The 23375-nt window shown below is 43.1% G+C and overlaps 1 protein-coding gene across 6 annotated transcripts in view; it reads right to left on the bottom strand.

The window, feature by feature from the left end:
• Positions 1-23375, bottom strand: part of KIAA0232 (KIAA0232 ortholog) — a 91831-nt gene that overhangs the window by 22234 nt on the left and 46222 nt on the right. For 3 of the 6 annotated variants that reach the window (XR_003432301.1, XM_027103762.1, XM_027103760.1), the window contains exons 3-5: positions 11616-11753; positions 349-411; positions 31-97 (exon numbers count right to left, since the gene is read on the bottom strand). Coding sequence is in view for 4 of the 6 variants with exons in the window: in XM_027103762.1 (XP_026959563.1) it covers positions 31-97; positions 349-411; positions 11616-11753 (268 nt within the window). In the remaining 2 variants the exon portion in view is untranslated. Of the gene's footprint in view, positions 1-30; positions 98-348; positions 412-11615; positions 11754-23375 lie in introns of those variants that run through there. The other 3 variants (XM_027103763.1, XM_027103758.1, XM_027103761.1) reach the window with 2 other exon arrangements.

Below are 23375 nucleotides of genomic sequence, written 5' to 3'. Positions count from 1 at the left end.
GGGGATGGCCCTTGGAGGCGGCACCCTCACCTTGCTGGCTCTGCAGGTCCTTCAGCCTGGAGCAGAGCTCCTCCACTAAAGTCTCGATACCAGAGCTCTGCGTGGGAACAGAAAAGCACATAGTTTACTGCCAGGTATGTAAGAGTCAGGTATTTGTATACTTTTGTCTTAATATAAAAGCTTTACAAATCTTCCATGTTTCAAAAGAAACACATTATGAATATTTAAATGAAGAGTTTAAAAAGAGTTTAAAAACTATAGGTTTCTAGATTCAATTTAGTATACGTATTTTACTAACAAAGTATATTCACCGGCACTTACTGATAAAATGTGAAAATACTAATGTACCTTCCAGAGTAGCTTCTGTCTTCCCAGGGATACAGCATCTTGCTCACGGGGGAGCCTAAGGACCTAAATGCCCATCTTACGGTTAAAAGTCAGTCGCTATCAAAACCATTATTCAATATCTGTACAAGCGAGGGCTTGTACGAGACTCAATACAAATTAAAATCACAAAAATCTCCTCGTGGTCCTCTAGGAGTACATGGTCTAAAGAAAACAGGTGACTTTTTCTTTTTTTTCTCTTAAAGTGAACACTCATGACTGGAACAAACAGAGCAGGTGGAAAACATATGTCATTACTGCAAGCGAATGTGAAAGCTTTACTTTAAGGGTCATGAATAGGGTATTAGCCTCTGTACAGAACTGGGGTAAAATTTAAGGAGAGTGCGTGGAAGAGTCTGAAATTGAGAGGAAAAGAATAAGAGCCAAACTCTAAAGAAAAATGAATGATGGAAACAGGCATAAGCAAATCGTTTACTATGTAGACTTTTAAACTTTTACAATTCTCTATTTCTCACAGGAGGAAAGAAAAATCTTTTACAAGGTACAAAAAAAGTGAACGTATTTCCTGGGAACTTTTTGTTTATTCAGTGGCTGAAAGCCCTACTTAAATTGGAATCGAGTCTCTCTAGGTGGTCACAACCCGAACAGGCACAGGACTCTGCCTCCTGTCGTCCTCACAGGGCCTTGAGGGGCTAAAAATAGACGCTACCCCATTCACCTCACACAAAATGACTCAGCAAAGTATTACAGATATCCTCAACAAGAAACCGCAGTTACACAGTTTGAGCAGCAAGAAAGATTACAATGAAAACAGCTAATTGTAAACATTGATAGTTACAGTCTATCCACATCATATCACAGCTTTTTACAGGAGACAGGACAAAAGAAGAAAGGGAAATGGGCCAGAGGAGAGCTGTCCTTTCCTTAAAAATTCCTAAAAACCATGGCAGATATTAGTCATAAGCACAACTCTGACTACACAATTCCATCGGAAAGATTCTGCTTACCATAATGTTAAAGGTGTGATGAGTATGGCCGTTTTATTCCACTTCCTCCAGACCATGAACCTAACACCAGTGTCAGCTGACTCGCGGCTGCACGCTGGTCTGTACAGCAAGCCTGTGTCACTGTGTTTCTAAAGCCGGTGCCAGTCTCCAGGGCAGAACACCAAGCCCTAGGGATTGCTTATACGACTCCGCTCGATCCTCTGCAACGGCGGGCCACCTACTATTCTCCATAGAGCGCTCATTACAACAGTCGCCAGATGTTACTTTTTACGCTTTGTCTCGGAAAGCACTTCCAAGCAACTGTACAATTTAGCTGTTCTGGATAGTAATGCAGCTAGAAGTATATACATTTGCTCTCATATATAAATGGATAATAGACAACACGCTTAGTCCTCAACCCTGTACACAAGAGCAAGCTCTACCGACCCCGATTCTGTCTTCCTTGATTCCTGAAGCATCATAATTGTATTTTTTCAAAAAAATCATTAGACCACTGGGTTATCATGATAGCAAACTGAGCAACAAGAAGGGGTGTCAGAAGCAGCACCGGACCCTGTTGTCTCCTGGCAGGCATTCTGAGGTGTCGACTTGGCGTTGTTAATGAGAAACTTTGTCCATTTTCCCAACTATGATATTAAATACTAGATAATTTTGTTAATCATATTTTAACGGTATACCATATCCGCGAGGGCATTCAAGAATACTGAGAGCCTGCAGTACATTATACTCACACCTTAGTGACAGCTCTAAGGGGAAACAATGCCGTAGGTGAAAAAACACTAACATTCTACCACGTAACTCATGAACTGCTTTTCCCAGCTGTAAGATGGCTAATACCCACTTACCTCCCAGTGCCAAACCAACATGAGAAACTGCTCTGCAAACCACAGGACCACTCTAAAATTCAAGTTATGTTATCCAAATCTGAACACCGGGGGGCGCACACACAGAGCCGGGCACTTTTCAGGAGATGTTCAATAAGCGGTCTTCCAGACGCATGACCATTCACTCGTGTACTTCTCACTCTCTCACTCACTCACTCACTCACTCACTCTCAGCAAATGGTCAGGGCCCCCGACGGCCAGGTAGGACACGGGGAGAGATGAGCTCCCTACCCTCAGGGAGTTTACCCTCGAATAACTGTTACTTCTCACAGCTGGGAGATGGCTGGGGGCAATGTATCTGGGCCTGCATTCCTGCCTTGCCCATACTCACAGGGCAGTAGGGTGCAGCGCCACGCCTGGTCTCTGAACACCTCCCTCTCAAGATTCCCGAGGGTAAACTAAGGTGATGTGCGTGTGAGGCACCCCTCAGAGTGCCTGTCACGTGGGTCACCTAAATACTGGTGCCCCCTCTAGACTGTTGATCCGTTTCTCACTTCCCAGAGTCTCAGTTTTGGACTCACTGCTTTTTAAAATGCCTTGAGTGTTTGCTCTGATTTGAGTTTGAGGGTGGAGGAGTAGGAAAGGTAACTAACCTGACCCAGACACTGCAGAGTCCCCTGGATTCTGGGGACTCCACGGTGCTGGCACTGCTGCCTTCCCTCTCCTAGGCTACAGGGTGGAGCCACTTCCGTGATGATGCAGCCCAGGTCAAACACTGCAGCTACTGTCCCACTGCTTCTGGGTAAGATTTTTATTTGTTCCCTGATAAGTTTCTATCACTTCCCATACCACAGCGTTTCCAATGCTTCTCCCCCCTCTGCGCTTCCCATCCTTCTCAACTACTGAACTTAATCATCAGCATCAAGGAAACAAAGGCAATCTGACGTATTCTGCCTCATTCTCTCTCCTCTCCGTAGTCAAAGGCTTCTGTAGCTATGTTAATCATCTCAAAGGTTAATCTTTTATGGAGAACCCTTTGGGACTGGATATTGCCTAAATGCGTGACAGGCAGTTCCACACCAACCCTGTGATCATTAACCAATGTGGTACTCCGGGGCACTCAAGCGGTCCATGCCGCTGGGAGTCAAAAAGACGTGGGTTTGAACTTCACCTCAGGGTTAGCCACATGGCCGCCCTTAAGCCAGTCACCTAGCAAAGCCTTACTTTTCACAGCTGGAAAATGGGAGCATACCAATGACACTTCCAAATAGCTGGGTTTTGAACTCCTTGTATCGGTCCCCTAATTTCTTTTTTCTTTCCTATTTGTCGTTTTTTGCTTTTACTTCCTGGGAGATTTCCTCAGCTATACCTTCCAACCCTTCTGTTGAGTTCTTTCATTCCCATTATCATGTTTAGAATTTTCAAGAGATCATCTTGTCCCTTGGATTGTTTCTTCTTTGCAGCAACCTTTTCCTCAGAGAGAAATTCCCCAATCTTCAGAGTTCTAGCAGACAGGGAGAAGAACGGGATGGGGATTCAACAATTTGCCAACTTTCATTTAGTCCCCAGTTTTCATTATGGTTTCTCATGCTTTCCCCCAGAGGTGCCTGGTGTCCTAAGCCTGTCTGGCTTCCATCTGTCACGAAAGTACCTGTCAGGATGGGGAAAGCCTGGTAACCTCAGTGAGCCACGACTCCTGGCACTCAACCCTAGTATATAGGTCCCTCCCCCAAATGTGCTAGGATTCCTCAGTGAGACACTAGCAAGTGTGATGCATGCCCTTTCAGAATGCTAACTCCCGGGCTCCATCTGCCGTAGACAGAAGCCTAAGCTAGCCACGCGGAGAAGGTCACAGCTCCTAGCTATCCCTCCTGAGGTGCCAGACAAGCTAAGAGAGCAATCTTGGATGTTCCGGTCCCAGCTGCCAATGACTGCAACGGTATGAGACCTCAGACAAGACCAGCGGGGGCCTCCCTGGTGGCGCAGTGGTTAAGAATCTGCCTGCCAATGCAGGGGACACGGGTTCAACCCCTGGCCCAGGAAGACCCCACATGCCGCGGAGCAGCTAACCCCGTGCACCACAACTACTGAGCCTGCACCACTACTGAAGCCCACGTGCCTAGAGCCTGTGTTCTGCAACAAGAGAAGCCATGACAATGAGAAGCCTGTGCACTGCAACGAAGAGTGGCCCCCGCTCGCTGCAGCTAGAGAAAGCCCGCACACAGCAACGAAGACCCAACACAGCCAAAAATAAAAACAAATAAATAAATTTATTAAACAAAAAAACCAAACAAACAAGACCAGTGGGACTTCCCTAGAGGTCCAGTGGCTAAGACTCCGTGCTCCCAATGCAGGGGAGCCGGGTTCGATCCCTGGTCAGGGAACTAGATCCAACACGCCACAACTAAGAGCCCGCATGCCGCAACTAAAAGATCCCACGTGCGGCAATGAAGATCCCGCACGTGCCAACTAAGACCCAGCACAACCAAATAAATAAATATTAAATAAATATATATATATATATCAATAGTTAAAAAAAAAAAAAACAAGACCAGCAAAAGAAACTCCCAGCTGAGCCCTACCCAACCCACAGACTTGTTAAGTCAATAAATAAAAGAGCACCAATAAGACAACTGAGAATATATACCAGGGTTCATAAACTCATGTCTTCAGTGGCCAGGGAAGTAATACAAACATGTGACAGCCAGGTATAATGCAATAGGAAGCAGTGGGGCACGTGGCTACGTGGATGGAATAAACATCCATGGCCTACAGCCATTTAAGGATAATTTTTAAACAAAAAATCCAAACAAACAAAAGGCTGTGCTGTCTCTGCCAAGGCACCTGCATGAGGGCTGTGATTCCCATCCTTAAACACAGGAGGATCTACAAAAATCTACCCAATGGCTTGCCTCCAGCTCTTATTTATATTCGCTCTCTAGAATGTGGTATAGAGGAGGAGGGAAGTATGCAATGGATAAATATTACTGCACACCTACTATAGGCCGAGGAGGCATAGAAGAAAAGATAATCTTTCTGGTTAGGTCCATAGCTTTCATCAGATACGCAAGCCTGTAATGCTAAAATGGTGAAAAAAACAACTGACTTTAATGTAGCAGTCTGATGCCTAAGTATATACTCTAGAAAAGGCACTGTACATGTGCACAAGGGTGGGAGCACAAGAATGGTCCTTGCTGTGTTCTTTATAACAATCAAAACTGGGAAACAACTGAAAGGTCCATTACCAGAAGAATAAATAGCTTTACAGTGTTACAATGGACATTTAGCAGTGAAGAGAAATTATAAGATCATACTAGTAACATAAGATAAATCTTTCAAAATGTTAACTAAAAGAAGCAAGTTACAAAATACATAGAGTATGATACCATTCATATAAAGCTAACATGCAAAATAGTCACACATTTGTGTATCCCCTCAAATAACATTTAGTAAAAGTATAAAGATGTGCACGGGAGAGAGGAAAACCAAGTTCAGAGCACTGGTAACCTTGGAGAGAGAGGGAGAGAAGTACCACGAGGAAAGGGCACTTGCGGGGCTCAAGCTGTTTTCACAATTATGTGTTTCTCAAGCCACGTACACAGGTGCTCACTGTTCTGGTCTCTGTCCCTCCCCGCGTCTGCCTTCCCGCCCTCTCACACTCGGTCTGTCACACCCCACTCAATAACCCCCGCGTACGCCTCTTTTTATGCCCTTTTGCTCACCTCACCCTCAGATTTTTAGAGCAGCCCCTCCCCACTTGTTTCCTTTTCCACACCCTCACTTTCAGCATTTAATAGTGTAGGAAATTTCCTATAAAAATCCCAACTTTCTACCTTTTCTAAAAAGAGAGAAGACCTGGCACCACCGGGACGGCGTTTCCCACAGGCCAACCCACTCCCCACCACCTCATTCATTTAGCGTCCTACTCAGCCCCTGGAGACACGCCAGACGGCAAGCTCTGGCCAAACAAGCCAGTGGTCTATTGTTCAATCTCCTCCCCCAAACCACCCAGCCCATCAACCCCAGACATGCATATCCAACTGCGTTTTCAAAATCTCCACCGGCCTCTCTCACAGGCATCTCACACCCATCCACCCACAAATTAGTGCTTCTTCCCAATTTCCTTTTCCTCAGTAAATGAAGATTCCTTTCTTGCAGCTGCTCAGCCCCAAAACCTTGGCTACCTTCTCTGCCTCTGCCCTCTTCCTCCACCCTACATTCAGTCTTGTCAGCTCTACCTTCAAAATACATTTAGAAACAAGGTCTCGCCCTCATCGGCCTGCTGGACTAATAAGGTAATAGCTCCTTACCTGCTTTCTCTGCATCTGCCTCTGCCCCTCCAACTACCCTGCCTCGCCCCAACCCATCTACTCTTAAATGCAGCAGCCAGCAGCACCTTATCAGCATTTAAGTCAAGTTACATCACCCCTCTGCTCCAAACTCTCCAACTTTCGAGGCTTCTCAGAGGAAAAGCCAAGTCCTCATAACGGCCTACAGGCTTCCTTGAATACCCAGCTCTTTCTATGCCCAAGGAGATAAGGCCTAGGCCTCCTCACGCAGGGTTGGCTGTGACAACACAGCAATTGTGAACATTCTTGGCTTTAATAACCACTGGCTTCTCAGGGGTCTGGCCTGTAGAGGGAGCACAGCGTCACCTCTTACAATGTGGACAGCGCACCCAGACGGGCACTGCACACATCTAAGGGCTCAGTAAATGTTAGTTACCATTGTCTTGATGCTCATTATCCAGAATGGATAAGTTCAAATGTCAGCATGCAAAGAAACAATGTATATGGTCAAAATTAACCTTGAAAGTAAATTGCCATAAATGACTTTACATGTATTTTATATACAACCCTGTACAGCATATAAACAAAACATACGCAAAATATTGAGATGTACTACGTACTTTTACTGGCAAAAAGAATGTTACTGGTGAACTTAGCTGAATGTGAAAACATGAGCAGTTGCAATAAGATTTCACTGTACTGAGGACATAAATCCTCTACAAGACGCTGAATAACCACAGAGCAAGTCAGTTACCCAGGGTAAGTTGCAGTGCTGTTACTTTCAAGACTAACTTAATTGAAATAAGTTATCATTGCATCCTAACTTTATTCCCCAAACAGGGCCTTGTTGAGTTTCTGATATCCTAACCATTCCCAAAATGGGAGATGAAATACTAGCCCTGATTCAGTTTTAAGTAGCTCAATAAAAATAAAACAGAAATATAACTAATTATTAAAAACAAAACAATATGAAAAGCTCCAACTCTGGGGAAAGAGAAAACAGAACCAAGTAAACTTGAGGATTCAAAAAACAACAGTCGGCACAGTTCCACTTTTTATGTTTTTAAAAGGGAGAAAGGGAGGTGTGGATATATGTAACCACATCAGGCATGTGCCATGTCCACTGGTAAGAGAAACAGAACAGCTTAGAATAACATCACGTAACTATAAAATGCCCACCTGGGGGAGGTCTGAGTGGCCTATCGCTGAGTCACAGCACCGTTCTTATTTACAGACCCCATTACTAACTGCACTCAAATCAAATGCAAAATGTTATAGCAAAAAATGAGTACCAGGGCTTCCCTGGTGGTGCAGTGGTTGAGAGTCCGCCTGCCGATACAGGGGACACGGGTTCGTGCCCCGGTCCGGGAAGATTCCACACGCCGCGGAGCGGCTGGGCCCGTGAGCCATGGCCGCTGAGCCTGCGCGTCTGGAGCCTGTGCTCCGCAACGGGAGAGGCCCCAACAGTGAGAGGCCCGCATACCGAAAAAATAAAAAAGTGAGTACCAAAGAATTCCATTTTATTTGCACGTGTAAACGAAGAGTATTAACAAAGGCAGTTTCAGCTGGGACTTAACAAACAACAAAGCCCATTAAAGGTCATCGTCCCCAACAGGAATAAACGATGGCTCACAGATGTTCACGGGTGTTGCCAAACTACCATCAATGTATAAAATTAAATTTGGACATAACTGAGTTTCCTTATGGTTTTGGTGACGTTTCTCAGATAAATATTGGGCTGAGCGGGTTCAGAGACGTGCTGAAATGTGGGTACAACTTGATGCAAGGATTAAGCGGAGGCACAGCGTCCCACCACAGGGATGTAAAACTGCAGTCAGAGAAGTCTACCATTCTATTTAAACCATGGCGAGCGAAGAGTCTGATAACTCTGGATGCTTTTACAGAAACAGCTAACACTGTAGCTGTAACAGTCACACATGCACACACGAAAGTAATGAGAAAAGAATTCATCTCACATGTAACTCAGAACATCACCTCTACCTACCTACCTAATAGAGTGATAGCATCACCTATGTTACTGTCTTGTGATTATGTCATTAACATTTTAAGCAATTAGACTGTAAACTTGTTAGTGGCTTTTGACTCTGATCAGTTAGTAGTGACTACACAGAGCTGCACGAAGAAGGGGTCTAAGTTGGCATTAGAACTGGGTGGGAAAGCAAAGCACAGAATCGCGAACATTACCATCCTCAGTATTTAGGGAATGAACAACACACCCACGTGCAAACATTCACTGTGGCAAAAATATAAGATAAAATGGAACTCTGCATTATAATTTCCTACATAGGGCCTTCTTTGCTCTCTTCTTTTCACTGAAGCCACCAGGCAGATTCTAGGGGGAAAAAAGCTAGCCTACAGTTCCTAAGTGACCACAGTGAATCCTTTCCATTGTTACAGGCCATAGTTAGAGAGGGTTCTTTTCAACTTCTTTCCATTGGCTCCCAAGAGCCAGGTGAGCTGTCCTAAGGGGGCTGTGCACTGATGCACACACAGCAGGCGGCTCGGGACAGGGCTCCGGGGCTTGAGGACTTCCTACTTCCTTTTCATTCTGTCCCCAAGCACTCGGCTGAGCTCCTGGTGTACGACTGGCACATTCACTTCCTCAGCCGACTTTAATTTGGTAAGATTAAAAAAGCAATCCTTATTAGGAAAAAGAACGCAGTAATTTTTAATAAAATGAGAAGGAAAGAGTTAGGACAAATATGCTTCATTGGGTTTGAAAACAAAAATCCCGCCTTTGACAGCCAGGCAAAGGAAAGCATTTTCTAAAGCAACAATTTAAAGAATCAAAGATCTGTGCAAGCCACTCTCCTCCCCTGCACTGTTTCTACCTGACACCAGTTCTTTGTTGGCACACATTATGCTCAGCTAGGATGAATTACACACACTCAAAAAGCTGTCAGAGGAGAAGGGTCTTGCACTGCACACAACAAGATGCCTGTGCTCCCCCTTTGCCCACAGCTGATTTCAGCTATCCTTGTTTTTCAGTCCACTTCACCATGAGTCGAAGGCTAGAGTCATTTCTCAGCAACTTTGGTCCAAAGCAGAAATAAGATCCTTTCCCAGATTGAAACTCCCTAATAATATTTTCCTCCCCACCATGACTCAGCAGTAGCTTTTTTGGATTTTGCTCAAAGAATTTACCTGAACTAACCTCTCACTTTTAAAAACCATCTCCATTTTCAATTCCTTTAAAAGCTCTGAAATCCTTTACCAATCTATTACCCCCTTCAGTGTCACACAGAAAACACCTTTTGGGTAACTGTCCAACCACCCCCTTTTCTCTGAGGACTGCCCATCACTCAGCCCCTGTTGAAGGAATGGACCTGCAGGCAACTCTGTCCCCTCGCCACAGCTTATCAAAGCACAGGTGGACAACCGGCCCAAGCCTAGCAAATCAGATTCTCCCTCAACTGAATGGGGCTGGGTACCAGACTTCAGCAGTCATGCTGGGCTGGGGCTAGAATGGTCATTTTTTCACCATGCGTGTGCCGAAGCAGAGAAAGCCAGACTTCAGGTAGAGAGGGAATGACCCAGAAGCACAGAGAGAAGCAAATGAGAGACTGTGGGTCATTAGAGAAAATGACTTCGGCTGCCAGTCATTTGGTTCCCAGTTCAGGTCACTCCCCAGGCTGTTGCATTTCCAGCACTGGGTTTCAGTGAGATATCCCTGTAACCTTTATGTATATTTCCATTTTCTCCTAAACTAGGTTAATTATGTTCCTTCTCTTTGTAACAAAAAGGTACCTAAGATAACCACATGAGTGGTAACTTCCAAATTCCTATCCCATAGTCTATGAGGCAGCAGCTTCAAGAAATCAGAAGTTAAAAAAAAAATCCAAGAGGTGAGGGAGAGGAAAACAGTGGGAAGGGGAAAAAGAAGGACTGGATGAAAGTGGAAGACGCTTTGGAAACTGAGGTTCAACTAATTCAAGAGAAATGCAGTACCTTCTACACGACAGGCACTCACTCTGCTAGGCACCAGGAGAGGCAAAGATGGGGAACTCACAGTCCTGGCGTCCAAGGAGCACAGTCGTGAAGGGAAGACAGAAATGCACAACTGCATTTAGGATGTGAGGGTAGGCACCAGGTACCATGGGCACAGGCCAGGGAGTCGGGCTCCCACAGACAACTCTGAGCAGGATGAGAACACACAGCTGGGAAGCACTGAACAAGCTTTCACGGCTATGTGTGGTAGGTGGGAGACAAAACAGAACTTCTGCAGATTATCAAATGCAGCAAAGCTGGTTACCCCCAACATCAGACCGCTTGATAACTTAATTTAGGAAGGAAGTTTCTGCAGGTCGGAAGCTGCTCTCCACACCTTGTATGAATCTTCTCAATTTAACTTTGAACTGTAAAGGTGCTTAAAGCACACTATCTCAAATAGCATGGTAAACGCAAAATAATTTTCCAAGCAGTTATGATCGCAGAGATTTTATCTTATAGTGAGCAACAAAGAATCAGAGTATTAATTTAAACAGCGATTATGCTCTAAAACTATGGCGTTAGTTCAGGATGCTGAAGGACATAAATATTTTACGTGAAACGTTAAAAGGTCACTAAAACAATCTTATACTATTTTCCTTAAAAACAAACAAAAAATTATGAATCAAGCAAACATAGTGTTCTTAAATGTTAGAACTGTTTTCCCACTTCTAGCAATGTATCCAAAATATATACATATACACCATGGAAAAAGCCACGCATGAAAATATTCTGGAGAGCATAACACAAAACCAAGAGCACTCTAAATATCCAGTAATAAAGAATATATTAGGCGGCTACTGGAATATTATTTGATGAAACGTAACTTAGCCACTAAAAAGAATAAAGATAAGGTATCAATAATAACAAAATGAAATACATGTTAAACGGGGAAAAATATATATAAAATTTTATGTATTCTCCAACTACAACAGTACATAAAAAAGAATATGTTATATAAAACTCAATATATATAGAAAAATACTATAAAGGAAAACATGGCAATGTTTACATAATGGTGGTGAGATAATGAGTACTTTACTTTTCTAAGGTTTTTTTGGTTAAGATGTATTATCGGTAAACTTTTAAGACACACCACCTTTTTTTCTCCCCTAAGTATTAGAAATCAAATGTAAACTTACTTCATCAGAAGCAGATCGAAGACACTGGACAGCAGCCTGTTTTTTCATTTCTTCTAAAGTTAGATCTGAGCACTTTTTCTTACTCTTTCCCCATTTCTTATAAGCTCCTTTTTCCCAGCCCAGGAAGATGTCATTCTCCTAAAATAAGAATGGACGAGTTTCAATGATCAACGCTGAATAACAAGTTTCAAACACTATTATTTCCCACATACTTACACATATATTCCCCTACCAAATTATTTTCATTCACAAATTGGTACACACTAATAAATTAAGAGACCATAGGACACTGTCAATCAGAGCACTTCAGAATAATCCTTTTTTTGTTGTTTTTTTTTGTTTTTTTGCGGTACGTGGGCCTCTCACTGTCGTGGCCTCTCCCATTGCGGAGCACAGGCTCCGGACGCGCAGGTTCAGAGGCCATGGCTCACGGGCCCAGCTGCTCCGTGGCATGTGGGATCTTCCTGGACCGGGGCACGAACCTGTGTCCCCCGCATCGACAGGCGGACTCTCAACCACTGCGCCACCAGGGAAGTCCTAATCCATTATTTCGATATCTGTTACTGAAGTAATTATTATTTAGGATTTATGATCTCAATAAATCTGACCCATTTATATTTATAGAAAATGCTAATAAACTCATTCACATGTAAATTCAAGCTAATAAACTCATTCACATGTAAATTTAAATTTCAGTATAAATTCTAAACTATACACACAATTAAATGTCCTCTTTTCTGTACTTCCCATTCATCAGTAATGACTGCTCATGTTACCAGCAGATTTTATTTTCTTCCCCGCCGCGCCACACGGCATACAGGATCCTAGCTCCCAGGCCAGGAATTGAACCCGTGCCCCATGCAGTTGAAGGGCAAAGTCCTAACCACTGGACCGCCAGGGAAGTAAGTCCCTTACTAGCAGATTTTAACATTTAACAGGTGAATGGTTCATTCCTATATCTTGCAGTCTAAAAAACAACAGATATAAAATACTTTATGTATTTTAAGCTTATTTTCCCCTTGACTATATATGCCTGTTATAAAAACTAAGGAAAACTGGAAAAGCAGGAAGAAAGCAAATCATCCACGATCCTACCACCCAGCGAAAATTATAACAATTTGGTCTGCTTCATTTGGTCTTTTTCACATGCTTTAAAAAAACACATGATTGGGGCTTCCCTGGTGGCGCAGTGGTTGGGAGTCCGCCTGCCGATGCAGGGGACATGGGTTCGTACCCTGGTCCGGGAAGATCCCACATGCCGCGGAGCGGCTGGGCCCGTGAGCCATGGCCGCTGGGCCTGCTCGTCTGGAGCCTGTGCTCCGCAACGGGAGAGGCCACAACAGTGAGAGGCCCGTGTACCGCAAAAACAAAAAACAAAAACACACATGATTGAATTCACACTATTTGTACAATTTTGTACTTAACTTATATTGTAAACATTACCCCCATGTTACTACAAATTCTTTGGTTATACAATATTCCAAGATGTAGGTTTACTTTACCTCCCTAAACTGGGACTTGAGTATTTTTAATTGCTTTGCCACTTCATTTTGCCCTTCATTTGGTAAACTATTATTAAAACCAGTGGACAGACAAGAGGGGGAAAAAAGATTAGAAAGAAAGACAAAGGCAAAATTAAGAAAACTCCTTAGAAGAATATTTGGCCTACAGTGGGCCCTCAGGAAATAGATATGAATTAATGAATGAGATGGAAGAAAGGAAAAGCACAATAATAATAAATTCAAAAGATCTCTTGGATCAAATCATACACCATCAACTGTGTAGCCAATCTTTACTGTGATCAAATACATAAAATTACTTTCATGCCACCAGATAAGAGTGGGAGGACCCCTCCCCTCTATACTCATCATGATTAACATACTTTTTACTTAATTTCTTGGGCATGTTTGCAGATCTCGTGAACCCGAAAAACATATTTGCTGGCTGAGTGGTGTCAATTCCATTTGCCAAGGGAAAATGTGCTTGATGGCCAAGTAAGAACTCTCAGTATATTTCCATTTATCTAATGTGTTTGGCTGGACAACAGCTGAAACCTGACATTCCTTATCAGTGATATCTTCTGGAGATAGAGCTTGTCCTTTCACAGGAGCAGAAACAGAACCATAACAATGTAGATTTGAAGCTTCTGAAGACAGAGGAAAATGTTATAATTTTCCTCTATTCACAGCGTATAAAACAAAGAAGGTAGAAAAGTTCTGTGTAATTATTGAAAACAGGACTCCTTTCTGTTTGAGTTGCTGAGACTGGCTTTCTCTTTACTCAGCATTATAAACATGTTTCTCTACTGAAGCTATATATATATATATATATATATATATATATGTATATAAAAATGTTTTTAATATTTATTTATTTATTTATATTTATTTATTTATATTTATTTTGGCTGTGCCAGGTCTTAGTTACGGCATGCGAGATCTTTTAGTTGTGGCATGCAGGATCTAGTTCCCTAACCAGGGATTGAACCCGGGCCCCCCATGTTGGGAGCATGAAGTCCTACCCACTGGACCACCAGGTAAGTCCACTGGTGGTCCACTAGTGGAAGTCCACTACTGCAGCTATATTAAAGCTCAGCAGGGTTAATAACACATTCAAAGGTCCAAATAAAGTTTTATTATACAGGCAGAAGGGACTTTCAAAATTCACATGGACACACAGTCCTTCTTGAGGGCAGTTTGACAATACATATCAAATATCTTAAACATGCATATGTACTTTTGATCAATAATTCTACTTCCGGGAATTTAGCCTAAGGAAAAAAAATCACCAAAGTGTGCACAGATTTAGCTACAGTGATGCTGATCATATAGCTGTCAATAACTGCAAACATGTAGAGAAAACCTAAATGTCAAATAAGGAGGACTTGGTTAATAAGTTATAATTCATCCAGGCAATTAGATATTACAGCCATTAAAGAGATTATGAAGTGTATTTACTGACATGGGAAGCTACTCACAATATATATAAGAGAAGTAGTTTATACAACAGTATGATCTCATTTTTGGTTAAAATACACATGCACACCTATTAATGTGCATTAAAATGTCTGAGAGAAATGTACTAAGAGGCCACCAAGGAGCTTGTCTCTTTTGTGAGCAGGAACAGGAATCTATAACGTTTCTTGTAACTAGGTCATACTCCTTTAACAGTCGAAAGTTTTTTGTTTTTTTTTTTTAATGGAATACTCGTAAGTCAAGAATAGAGAAATGAGAAGAGCTCCTGTAGCTGTTCACCTAGAACACGTGTCTGGCACTCGCTTTGTTTGTCAAAAACCATAAAATTTGCTTTTTAAATATACAATTCAGTGGTTTTTAGTATAATTGACAGGGTTATGCAACAATACAATTATCTTATTTTCTTTTAAATTTATTTATTTATTTGTTTTTGGCTGCGTTGGGTCTTTGTTGCCGCACGCAGGCTTTCTCTAGTTGTGGCGAGCGGGGGCTACTCTTCATAGCGGTGCGCAGGCTTCTCATTGCGGCAGCTTCTCTTGTTTCAGAGTTCGGGCTCTAGGCATGCGGGCCTCAGTAGTTGTGGCTCGCGGGCTCAGTAGTCGTGGCTCACGGGCTCTAGCGTGCAGGCTCAGTAGTTGTGGCGCACAGGCCTAGTTGCTCCGCGGCACGTGGGATCTTCCCGGACTAGAGATCGAACCCGTGTCCCCTGCATTGGCAGGCGGATTCTTAACCACTGCGCCACCAGGGAAGTCCCGCCATTACCTTATTTTGAAACATTTTTCATCACCCCAAAAAGAAGCCCCGTACCCACTAGCAGTTACTTCCCATTCCTCTCTCTCCCAAGTCACTGGCAACTACTAATCTGTTGTCTCTATAGATTTTCCTATGCTAGACATTTCATATAAATAGAATTATACAATCCATATCCTTTCCTGCCTGGCTTCTTTTGTTTGGTGTAACGTTTTAAAGGCTCATCCGTGTTGTGGCATGTATCAGTACTTCATTACCTTTTATGACTAAATAATATTTAACTGCATGGATGTACCACACTTTGTTTATCCATTCATCCACTGACGGATATCTGGATTGTTCTCACCTTCCGATTATTGTGAATAATACTGCTGTGAACATTCATATACGAGTTTTTGTATGCACACATATTTTCAATCTTGTTGGGGATATACCTAGGAGTGGAATTGCTGGGTCACATGGTAACTCTATATTCAACCTTTTGAAGAGCTGCCAGACTATTCTTCAAAGCAGCTATACCATTTTACAATCACACCAGAAGTATATGAAGATTCTAATTTCTCTACATCCTCACCAACATTTGTTATTGTCTGTGTTTTTTATTTTAGCCATCCTAGTGAGGATGAAGTGGTATCTCATCATTTTCCCTAATGACCAATGAAGTTAAGCATCTTTTAAGGTACTTATTGGCCATTTGCATATCTTCTTTGGACAAATGTCTATTCAAATCTTTTGCCCATTTTTAAATCATCTATTCTGAATACACATCCCTTATCAGATATAAATGATTTACAAATATTTTATCTAATTTGGTTTTTTAATGTTCATTTTATTTATTTTCTTTATTATTATTATTATTTTGGCTGCGTTGGGTCTTAGTTGTGGTACACGGGATCTTCGCTGAGGCATGCAGGATCTTTTGTCACGGCGTGGGCTTCTTTCTAGTTGTGGCGTGTGGGTTTTCTCTCTCTAGTTGTGGCACGCTCTGTAGTGTGCGGCAGGCGGGCTCTCTAGACGCACGCAGGCTTAGTTGCCCCGCGGCATGTGGGATCTTAGTTCCCTGACCAGGGATCGAACCCTAGTCCCCTGCAATGGAAGGCGGATTTTCTACCACTAGACCACCAGGGAAGTCCCTATTTTATCTAATTCTATGGGTTGTCTTTTCACTTTCTTGATGATATCCTTTGAAGTATAAAAGTTTTTCACTGTGATGAAGTTAATACATTGATATCTTCTTTGGCTGCTTATGCTTTGGTATCTAAGAAACCACTGCCTAATACAAGCCATGAAGATTTACTCTTATGTCTTCTCCTACGTTTTATACTTTTAGCTCTTATATTTAGGTCTATAATCCATTTTCAGTTAATATTTGTATGTGGTATGAGACAGGAGTCCAACTTCATCCTTTTACATGTGGTTATCTTGTTGTCCCAGCACCTTTTGCTGAAGACTATTCTTTCCCCCATTGAATGGTCTTGCTGGAAACTACAAAGGTTTATTTCTGAATTCTCAGTTCCATTACATACGGCCAGCCATATGTATGCCAGGATCAAACCATCTTGCTTACAGGAGCCTTGCAATAAGTTTTAAAACTGGGAAGTGTTAGTCCTCCAACTTTGTTCTTCTTTTTTCAAATTCTTTTGGCTATTCTGGGTCCCTTGCATTTCCGTATGAATTTTAGGATCAGTTGCCAATTTCTGCAACAAAGGTAGCTGGGATTCTGATAGGGATTGCCTTGAATCTGCAGATCAGTTTGGGGAGCACTGCTATGTTAACAATATTAAGTCTTCTGATCATGAACATGGGATGTCTTTCCATTTATTAGATCTCTTTGATTTCTGTCAATGATGTTTTATAATTTTTAGTGTGCAAGTCTTACACTTCTTTTGTTAAATTTATTCCTACATATCTTATTCTTTTTCATACTATTGTAAATGGAATTTTCTTAATTTCATTCCTTAGGATTTTCTATACACAACACCACGTCAGTATGTCAATAGAGATAGTTTTCGTTCTTCCTTTCCAATCTAGATGTCTTTTTTGGTTCTTACCTAACTACCCTGTTAATGCTGATTTTTAAGATTTTACGTATTTCATCTTTGAAAATGTCTTTACTGATATTAATCCACAGGCATGGGTTCAACGGAACAGATTAATTGCTTAGAAGGAATTTATAAAATTCTGTTAGCTTCTTCCCTTGATACGTGCTTTTTTGAGTGTGTGTGTGGTACGCGGGCCTCTCACTGTTGTGGCCTCTCCCGCTGCAGAGCACAGGCTCCGGACGCGCAGGCTCAGTGGCCATGGCTCACGGGCCCAGCCGCTCCGCGGCATGTGGGATCTTCCCGGACCGGGGCACGAACCCGTGTCCCCTGCATCGGCAGGGGGACTCTCAACCACTGCGCCACCAGGGAAGCCCGATACGTGCCTTTTAGCATGTCATCATATTGCAGATCAATCATTCCCAAGTGAAAGTTAGGTGGGAGCTTCTCACTGAAGTTAAACAGATTCTGAGATGCAGACATTTCCTTTGCACTGTGTCAAGGTGTGAAAAATGCTGCTAGAACTGCAGTTTGACCTTGGACAACATATCCAGCGCAAATTTGTGTGGGAATGGAGATTTTGCTTCTTGTTTTAACTTTTGACATAATGAAAATGCATAAAGCAACTTGACATTATTTGTGATTCAAACAATGTTAGCTGTTAGAATGACTTTACCACATTACAAATTTTGCTTATATGTGCTACTCTGCCTTGCAATTTTAGGCTGAACCCATTAAGAAACACCATCAAGTCTATAGCAAAAGCTAAACCAACACTAGTATACTAGATATATTTTTATGCATCCTGCTCTTGCCACTTACTGTATTTGAGAGCTCCCTTATTCTATTTTTTTCTGCCTTCATGTACTGTGTGAATGTGTTATGACTTATTCATTAACCGTTAGCATTGAACTAATAATTAGACCTTAAAAGAACACAGTATAAAAAAGCTCAAGATACTTCTATTTTACTTGCTATATTTTCTGTGCTATACTAATTAAAAGTCCACTTAGACATAAACATATAATATTATGCATGTGTCAAATATTTACTAGGTAAACTCAGCAAATCAAGTATGATTCTTCAAAGTCATAATCTTAAAGACAGAGCACAATTATTAAGCACCAAAAGAAGATGTGGCTAAAGGACTTCTCAGGCCGAGAATCTACTGTCAGGCGCTTTTCTAGACACTACTGTGAGGTAACATAAGGCTAGAGTTTTGATTGACTTTCTCTTGCCGTCTTCTATCAAAAAGGAAACTGAGAACTGGAGGAAGGAAAAGACCACGGCATTGTGAAATGCAGCTGGGATCAACGACTGCTGTTCGCTGCGGGGCACCCGCCTCCCACAGCTTCCCATTAACAAGAGTCCTGAAAAACCAAACCACCAAGAGTCTGAATGGGACTAATGCCACTCCCATCTGTGGGCCTTAATCCCTCTGGCCACAAAGACTGGCTCAGAGAGAGGCATGTGACCAATCAGAAATGAGCACTTGAAAATGGGCCCTCCACACAAGATTTCTGCTGGGAATGCAGGGAACACACCCTCTGCACAGTGTGAGAGCAGGATGCTGGAAACGTGCTCATTGCCATTTGCCCTCCAGTCCCCAGCAGTGGCTGCAAAACCAAGCTGGTGCTGGGAGGCAGGCGGACGCCCTAATGACACTGTGAGCTCTGAGCTGAGCCAGGCAGGGCCAGTCCTCATTCTGGACTTGCAGCTGTACGAGACTTTCTTTTTTTTCCAATTAAGGCGATTTACACCAAATTTTTGGTTGCTTGTGAATGAAAGATATAGCTAGAATCTGAGGAAAGGCCTCAGTAATAAATTCACTTCTCACTGCTCAAAGGAACTGTAAACTGCCTCTAAAAAATGAATAGCACCAATTAAATGAGAACTTCAGGTTAAGTGCATCCTTTTTTTTTCCTACTAGGTCTTCAGCCAACAAGTTCCTCATTGGCCTCCCTGTTTTCAGTTGCCCAACCCGATCACCCATTACCATGCTTGCCATTTGGTACTGCTGACTAAATATAGCAATGGGTCTTTTTGTCTCCAGGACTAAAATACAAATCCTCCAGCAGAGCACATCAGGTTCTTTGGAATCAGCTTCCTGCTCGCCTCTCTCGGTCTAATCTCCTCCCTCTCCCTCCCTATCCTCCTCTGGCCTCCCAGTATCAGGCCCCTTCCTGCTCCTGTGACCTCGCACGCACCCGCCTTTTCTTCTTCCTTCAAGGCTGTTCAACCGTGATCCTGCCTGTGGTTCCCGCCGCCGCTGCCCCCCAGGCCCACGTCCCGCACTGTGCACAGCCAGAGCACATCACAGACCCGAACCTGATGGCCGTCTCCCAGAGCACCCCCCCCCCAGTCATCTCTGCAGTCCTGGTGCCTGCCGGTGTCTAGCAAGCACGTCATGGCCATTCATGTGGTGAGTAAAAACCCAGGCATTAAATGCAGTGCTGATACTCAAAACACCTTCTCTACCCATGAAAAGATTTTACCAACGCCCCACCCCTTTCACTACGTATCTGAGGGAGTCTGTGGACATGGACTTGTGCACCCATCATTAGTACTAACTCCTACTCTCAATTTTTTTTCACACTCCTTATGTGTAAAGTTAATTTAAATTAATGTCTATTGAGTGAATGATTGTTGAAATACAGTATATGCAGCAAGACACCTGAGGAACCCGGGATGGGTCCACTGTTATTGTTAAAGGAAAACACTGCAAATGCTAGCTTTTCCAAGCAGTGAAATGCTACACTAATGGGGATATACTGTAAAGTAGGTTACAAGTGGGCTGAAAGAACAAGTTTTGTTGAATACAGAAATGATCCAACTCAACTAGCAATCAGTACAAGGATTATTCTTATTTAACCTGTGGGCAAAACCAGAAAGTGCAATAACCCAGCTACACTTCTAGAATGATGGACTCTGAGGTAGAAGATACAATTAATTAGGGATTTAAAAGAAACTGCAACAAAGCTACAAAAGTCAAGACAGTGAGGTACTGGCATAAAGATAGGCATATAGACCAATGACTAGAACAGACAGCCCAGTAATAGACCCTCACATATATGCTCAAATTATTTTCAACATGTGTGTCAAGAGCATTCAATGAGGAAAGGACAGTCTCTTCAACAAATGGTGCTGGGAAAACTAGACACCCACATGCAGAAGAATGGAATTTGAGTCTTACCACATACCAAATATAAAAGTTAACTCAAAATGGATCAAAGACCTATGCGTAAAAGCTAAAACTATAAAACTCTTGGAAGAAACATAGGGCAAAGCTTCTCAGCACTGGATTTGGCAAAGATTTCTTGGATATGACACCAAAGACACAGGTAACAAAATAAAAAACAGACAAACTGGGCTCCATGAAAATTTTTAAATTTCATGCACTGAAAGACACGGTGAACACAGTGAAAAGGCAAACCCCGGAAATATTTGCAAATCATGTATCTGATAAGGGGTTAATATCCAGAACCTATAGAGAACTTCCAAACTCAACAACAACAAAACAACCAGATTCAAAAATGGGAAAAGGACTTTAAAGTCTCCAGAGAAGATATGCAAACAGACAATAAACACAAGAAAAGATGCTCAACATCATTAATCATCAGGGAAAATGTAAATCAAAACTACAATGAGGGGGCTTCCCTGGTGGCGCAGTGGTTGAGAGTCCGCCTGCCGATGCAGGGGACGCGGGTTCGTGCCCCGGTCCAGAAGATCCCACATGCTGCGGAGTGGCTGGGCCCGTGAGCCATGGCTGCTGAGCCTGCGCGTCCAGAGCCTGTGCTCCGCAACGGGAGAGGCCACAGCAGTGAGAGGCCCACGTACCGTGGGGGGGAAAAAAAAAAAAACTACAATGAGGTACCCCTCACACCAATTAGAATAGCTACTATGTAAAAACAAACAAACAAACAGGAAATAACAAATGTTGGTGAGGATACGTAGAAATGGAACCCTGTGCACTATTGGTGGGAATGTAAAATGGTGGAGCTAGTGTCACTTCCTCAAAAGATTAAAAACAGAATTATCGCATGATCCAGCAATTCCACTTCTAGATATATACCCCCCAAAGCTGAAATCAGGGTCTCGATGAGATATTTGTACACTCATGTTCATAGCAGCATTGTTCACAGTAGTTAAAATGTGGAAGAAACCCAAGTGTCCACTGATAGATGGATGGATAAGCAAAATGTGGCATATCCATATGATGGAATATTATTCAGCCTTAAAAAGGAAGGAAATTCTGACCTGCTACAACATGGATGAACCCTGAAGACACTGTGCTCAGTGAAATAAGCCAGTCACAAAAGGACAAACACTGTATGATTCCACGGATACGAGGTACTTAAGAGCAGTCAAAATCATACAGACAAAATGTATAGGGCTTCCATGGTGGCAGAGTGGTTAAGAATCCGCCTGCCAATGCAGCAGACACGGGTTTGAGTCCTGGTCCAGGAAGATCCCACATGTGGCGGAGCAACTAAGCCCGTGCGCCACAACTACTGAGCCTGCGCTCTAGAGCCCGCAAGCCACAACAACTGAGCCTGCATGCCACAACTACTGAAGCCCGCATTCCTAGAGCCCGTTCTCCACAACAAGAGAAGCCACCGCAATGAGAAGCCCGTGCAGGCAATGAAGAGTAGCCCCCACTGGCCGCAACTAGAGAAAGCCGTGCACAACAACAAAGAACCAAAGCAGCCAAAAGTAAATAAATAAATAAAATAAATTTATTAAAAAAAAACAACAAACTAGGGCTTCCCTGGCGGTGCAGTGGTTAAGAATCGGCTTGCCAACACAGGGGACACGGGTTCGAGCCCTGCTCTGGGAAGATCCCACATGCCGCTGAGCAACTAAGCCCGTGCACCACAACTACTGAGCCTGCGCTCTAGAGCCCGTGAGCCACAACTACTGAAGCCTGCGTGCCACAACTACTGAAGCCCGTGCACCTAGACCCCGTGCTCTGCAACAAGAGAAGCCACCCAATGAGAAGCCCACACACCGCAACAAAGAGTAGCCCCCGCTCGCTGCAACTAGAGAAAAGCCCGCGCGCAGCAACAAAGACCTAACGCAGCCAAAAATATAAATAAATAAATAAATTTAAAAAAAAAAAAAAGTATAATGGTGGTTGCCAGGGGCTGTGTGGAGAGGGGAATTATAAAGTTTTCATTTTACAAGATGAAAAGAGTTCTGGAGATGGATGGCGGTGATGGCTGCACATTATGAATGCATTTAATACCACTGAACTGTACACTTAAAAATGGGAAAGATGGGGCTTCTTCCCTGGTGGCGCAGTGATTAAGAATCCGCCTGCCAATGCAGGGGACGCGGGTTCGAGCCCTGGTCCGGGAAGATCCCACATGCCGCGGAACAACGAAGCCCGTGCACCACAACTACTGAGCCTGTGCTCTAGAGCCCGAGAGCCACAACTACTGAGTCCACGTGCCACAACTACTGAAGCCCACGCACCTAGAGCCCGTGCTCCACAACAAGAGAGGCCACCGCAATGAGAGGCCCGCGCACCGCAACGAAGAGTAGCTCCTGCTTGCCACAACTAGACAAAGCCCGCACACAGCAGCAAAGACCCAACACAGCCAAAAATAAATAAATAAAATAAATTTTAAAATGGGAAAGATGGTGGTGGTGATGAGGGAAGAAGCTACAGTAACTTCTCTGAAGGGCAGGCAGGCCCCAGTGTGTACCTATGACATCTGCACTCACCTCCATCATGTTTCCCCCTCCACACACAAGTCATACACCTGAGAAAGAAGCACACATCTATTCATTTCTTTAATAAATCTCTGAGCATCTTCTACATCCCATGAATTGCTTTAAGGGCTGGGAATACAGCAGAAAACATGGCGGACAAGGTCCCTAACTTCATGAATTGTATATTCCAGCAGAGGAGACATACAAATAAACATAAAATATCACAAATAATCATACAATTCCAGGTAGCAACAAGTGTTATGAAGAAAAATTAAGTAGAA

The sequence above is a fragment of the Aethalodelphis obliquidens genome, unplaced genomic scaffold (assembly GCF_003676395.1).
Source record: "Aethalodelphis obliquidens isolate GAN/ISIS:26980383/991018 unplaced genomic scaffold, ASM367639v1 scaffold6, whole genome shotgun sequence".
Taxonomy (NCBI): Eukaryota; Metazoa; Chordata; class Mammalia; order Artiodactyla; family Delphinidae; genus Aethalodelphis; species Aethalodelphis obliquidens.
The sequence above is the reverse complement of the archived record's forward strand: the minus strand, read 5'-3'. Positions and strand labels throughout refer to the sequence as shown.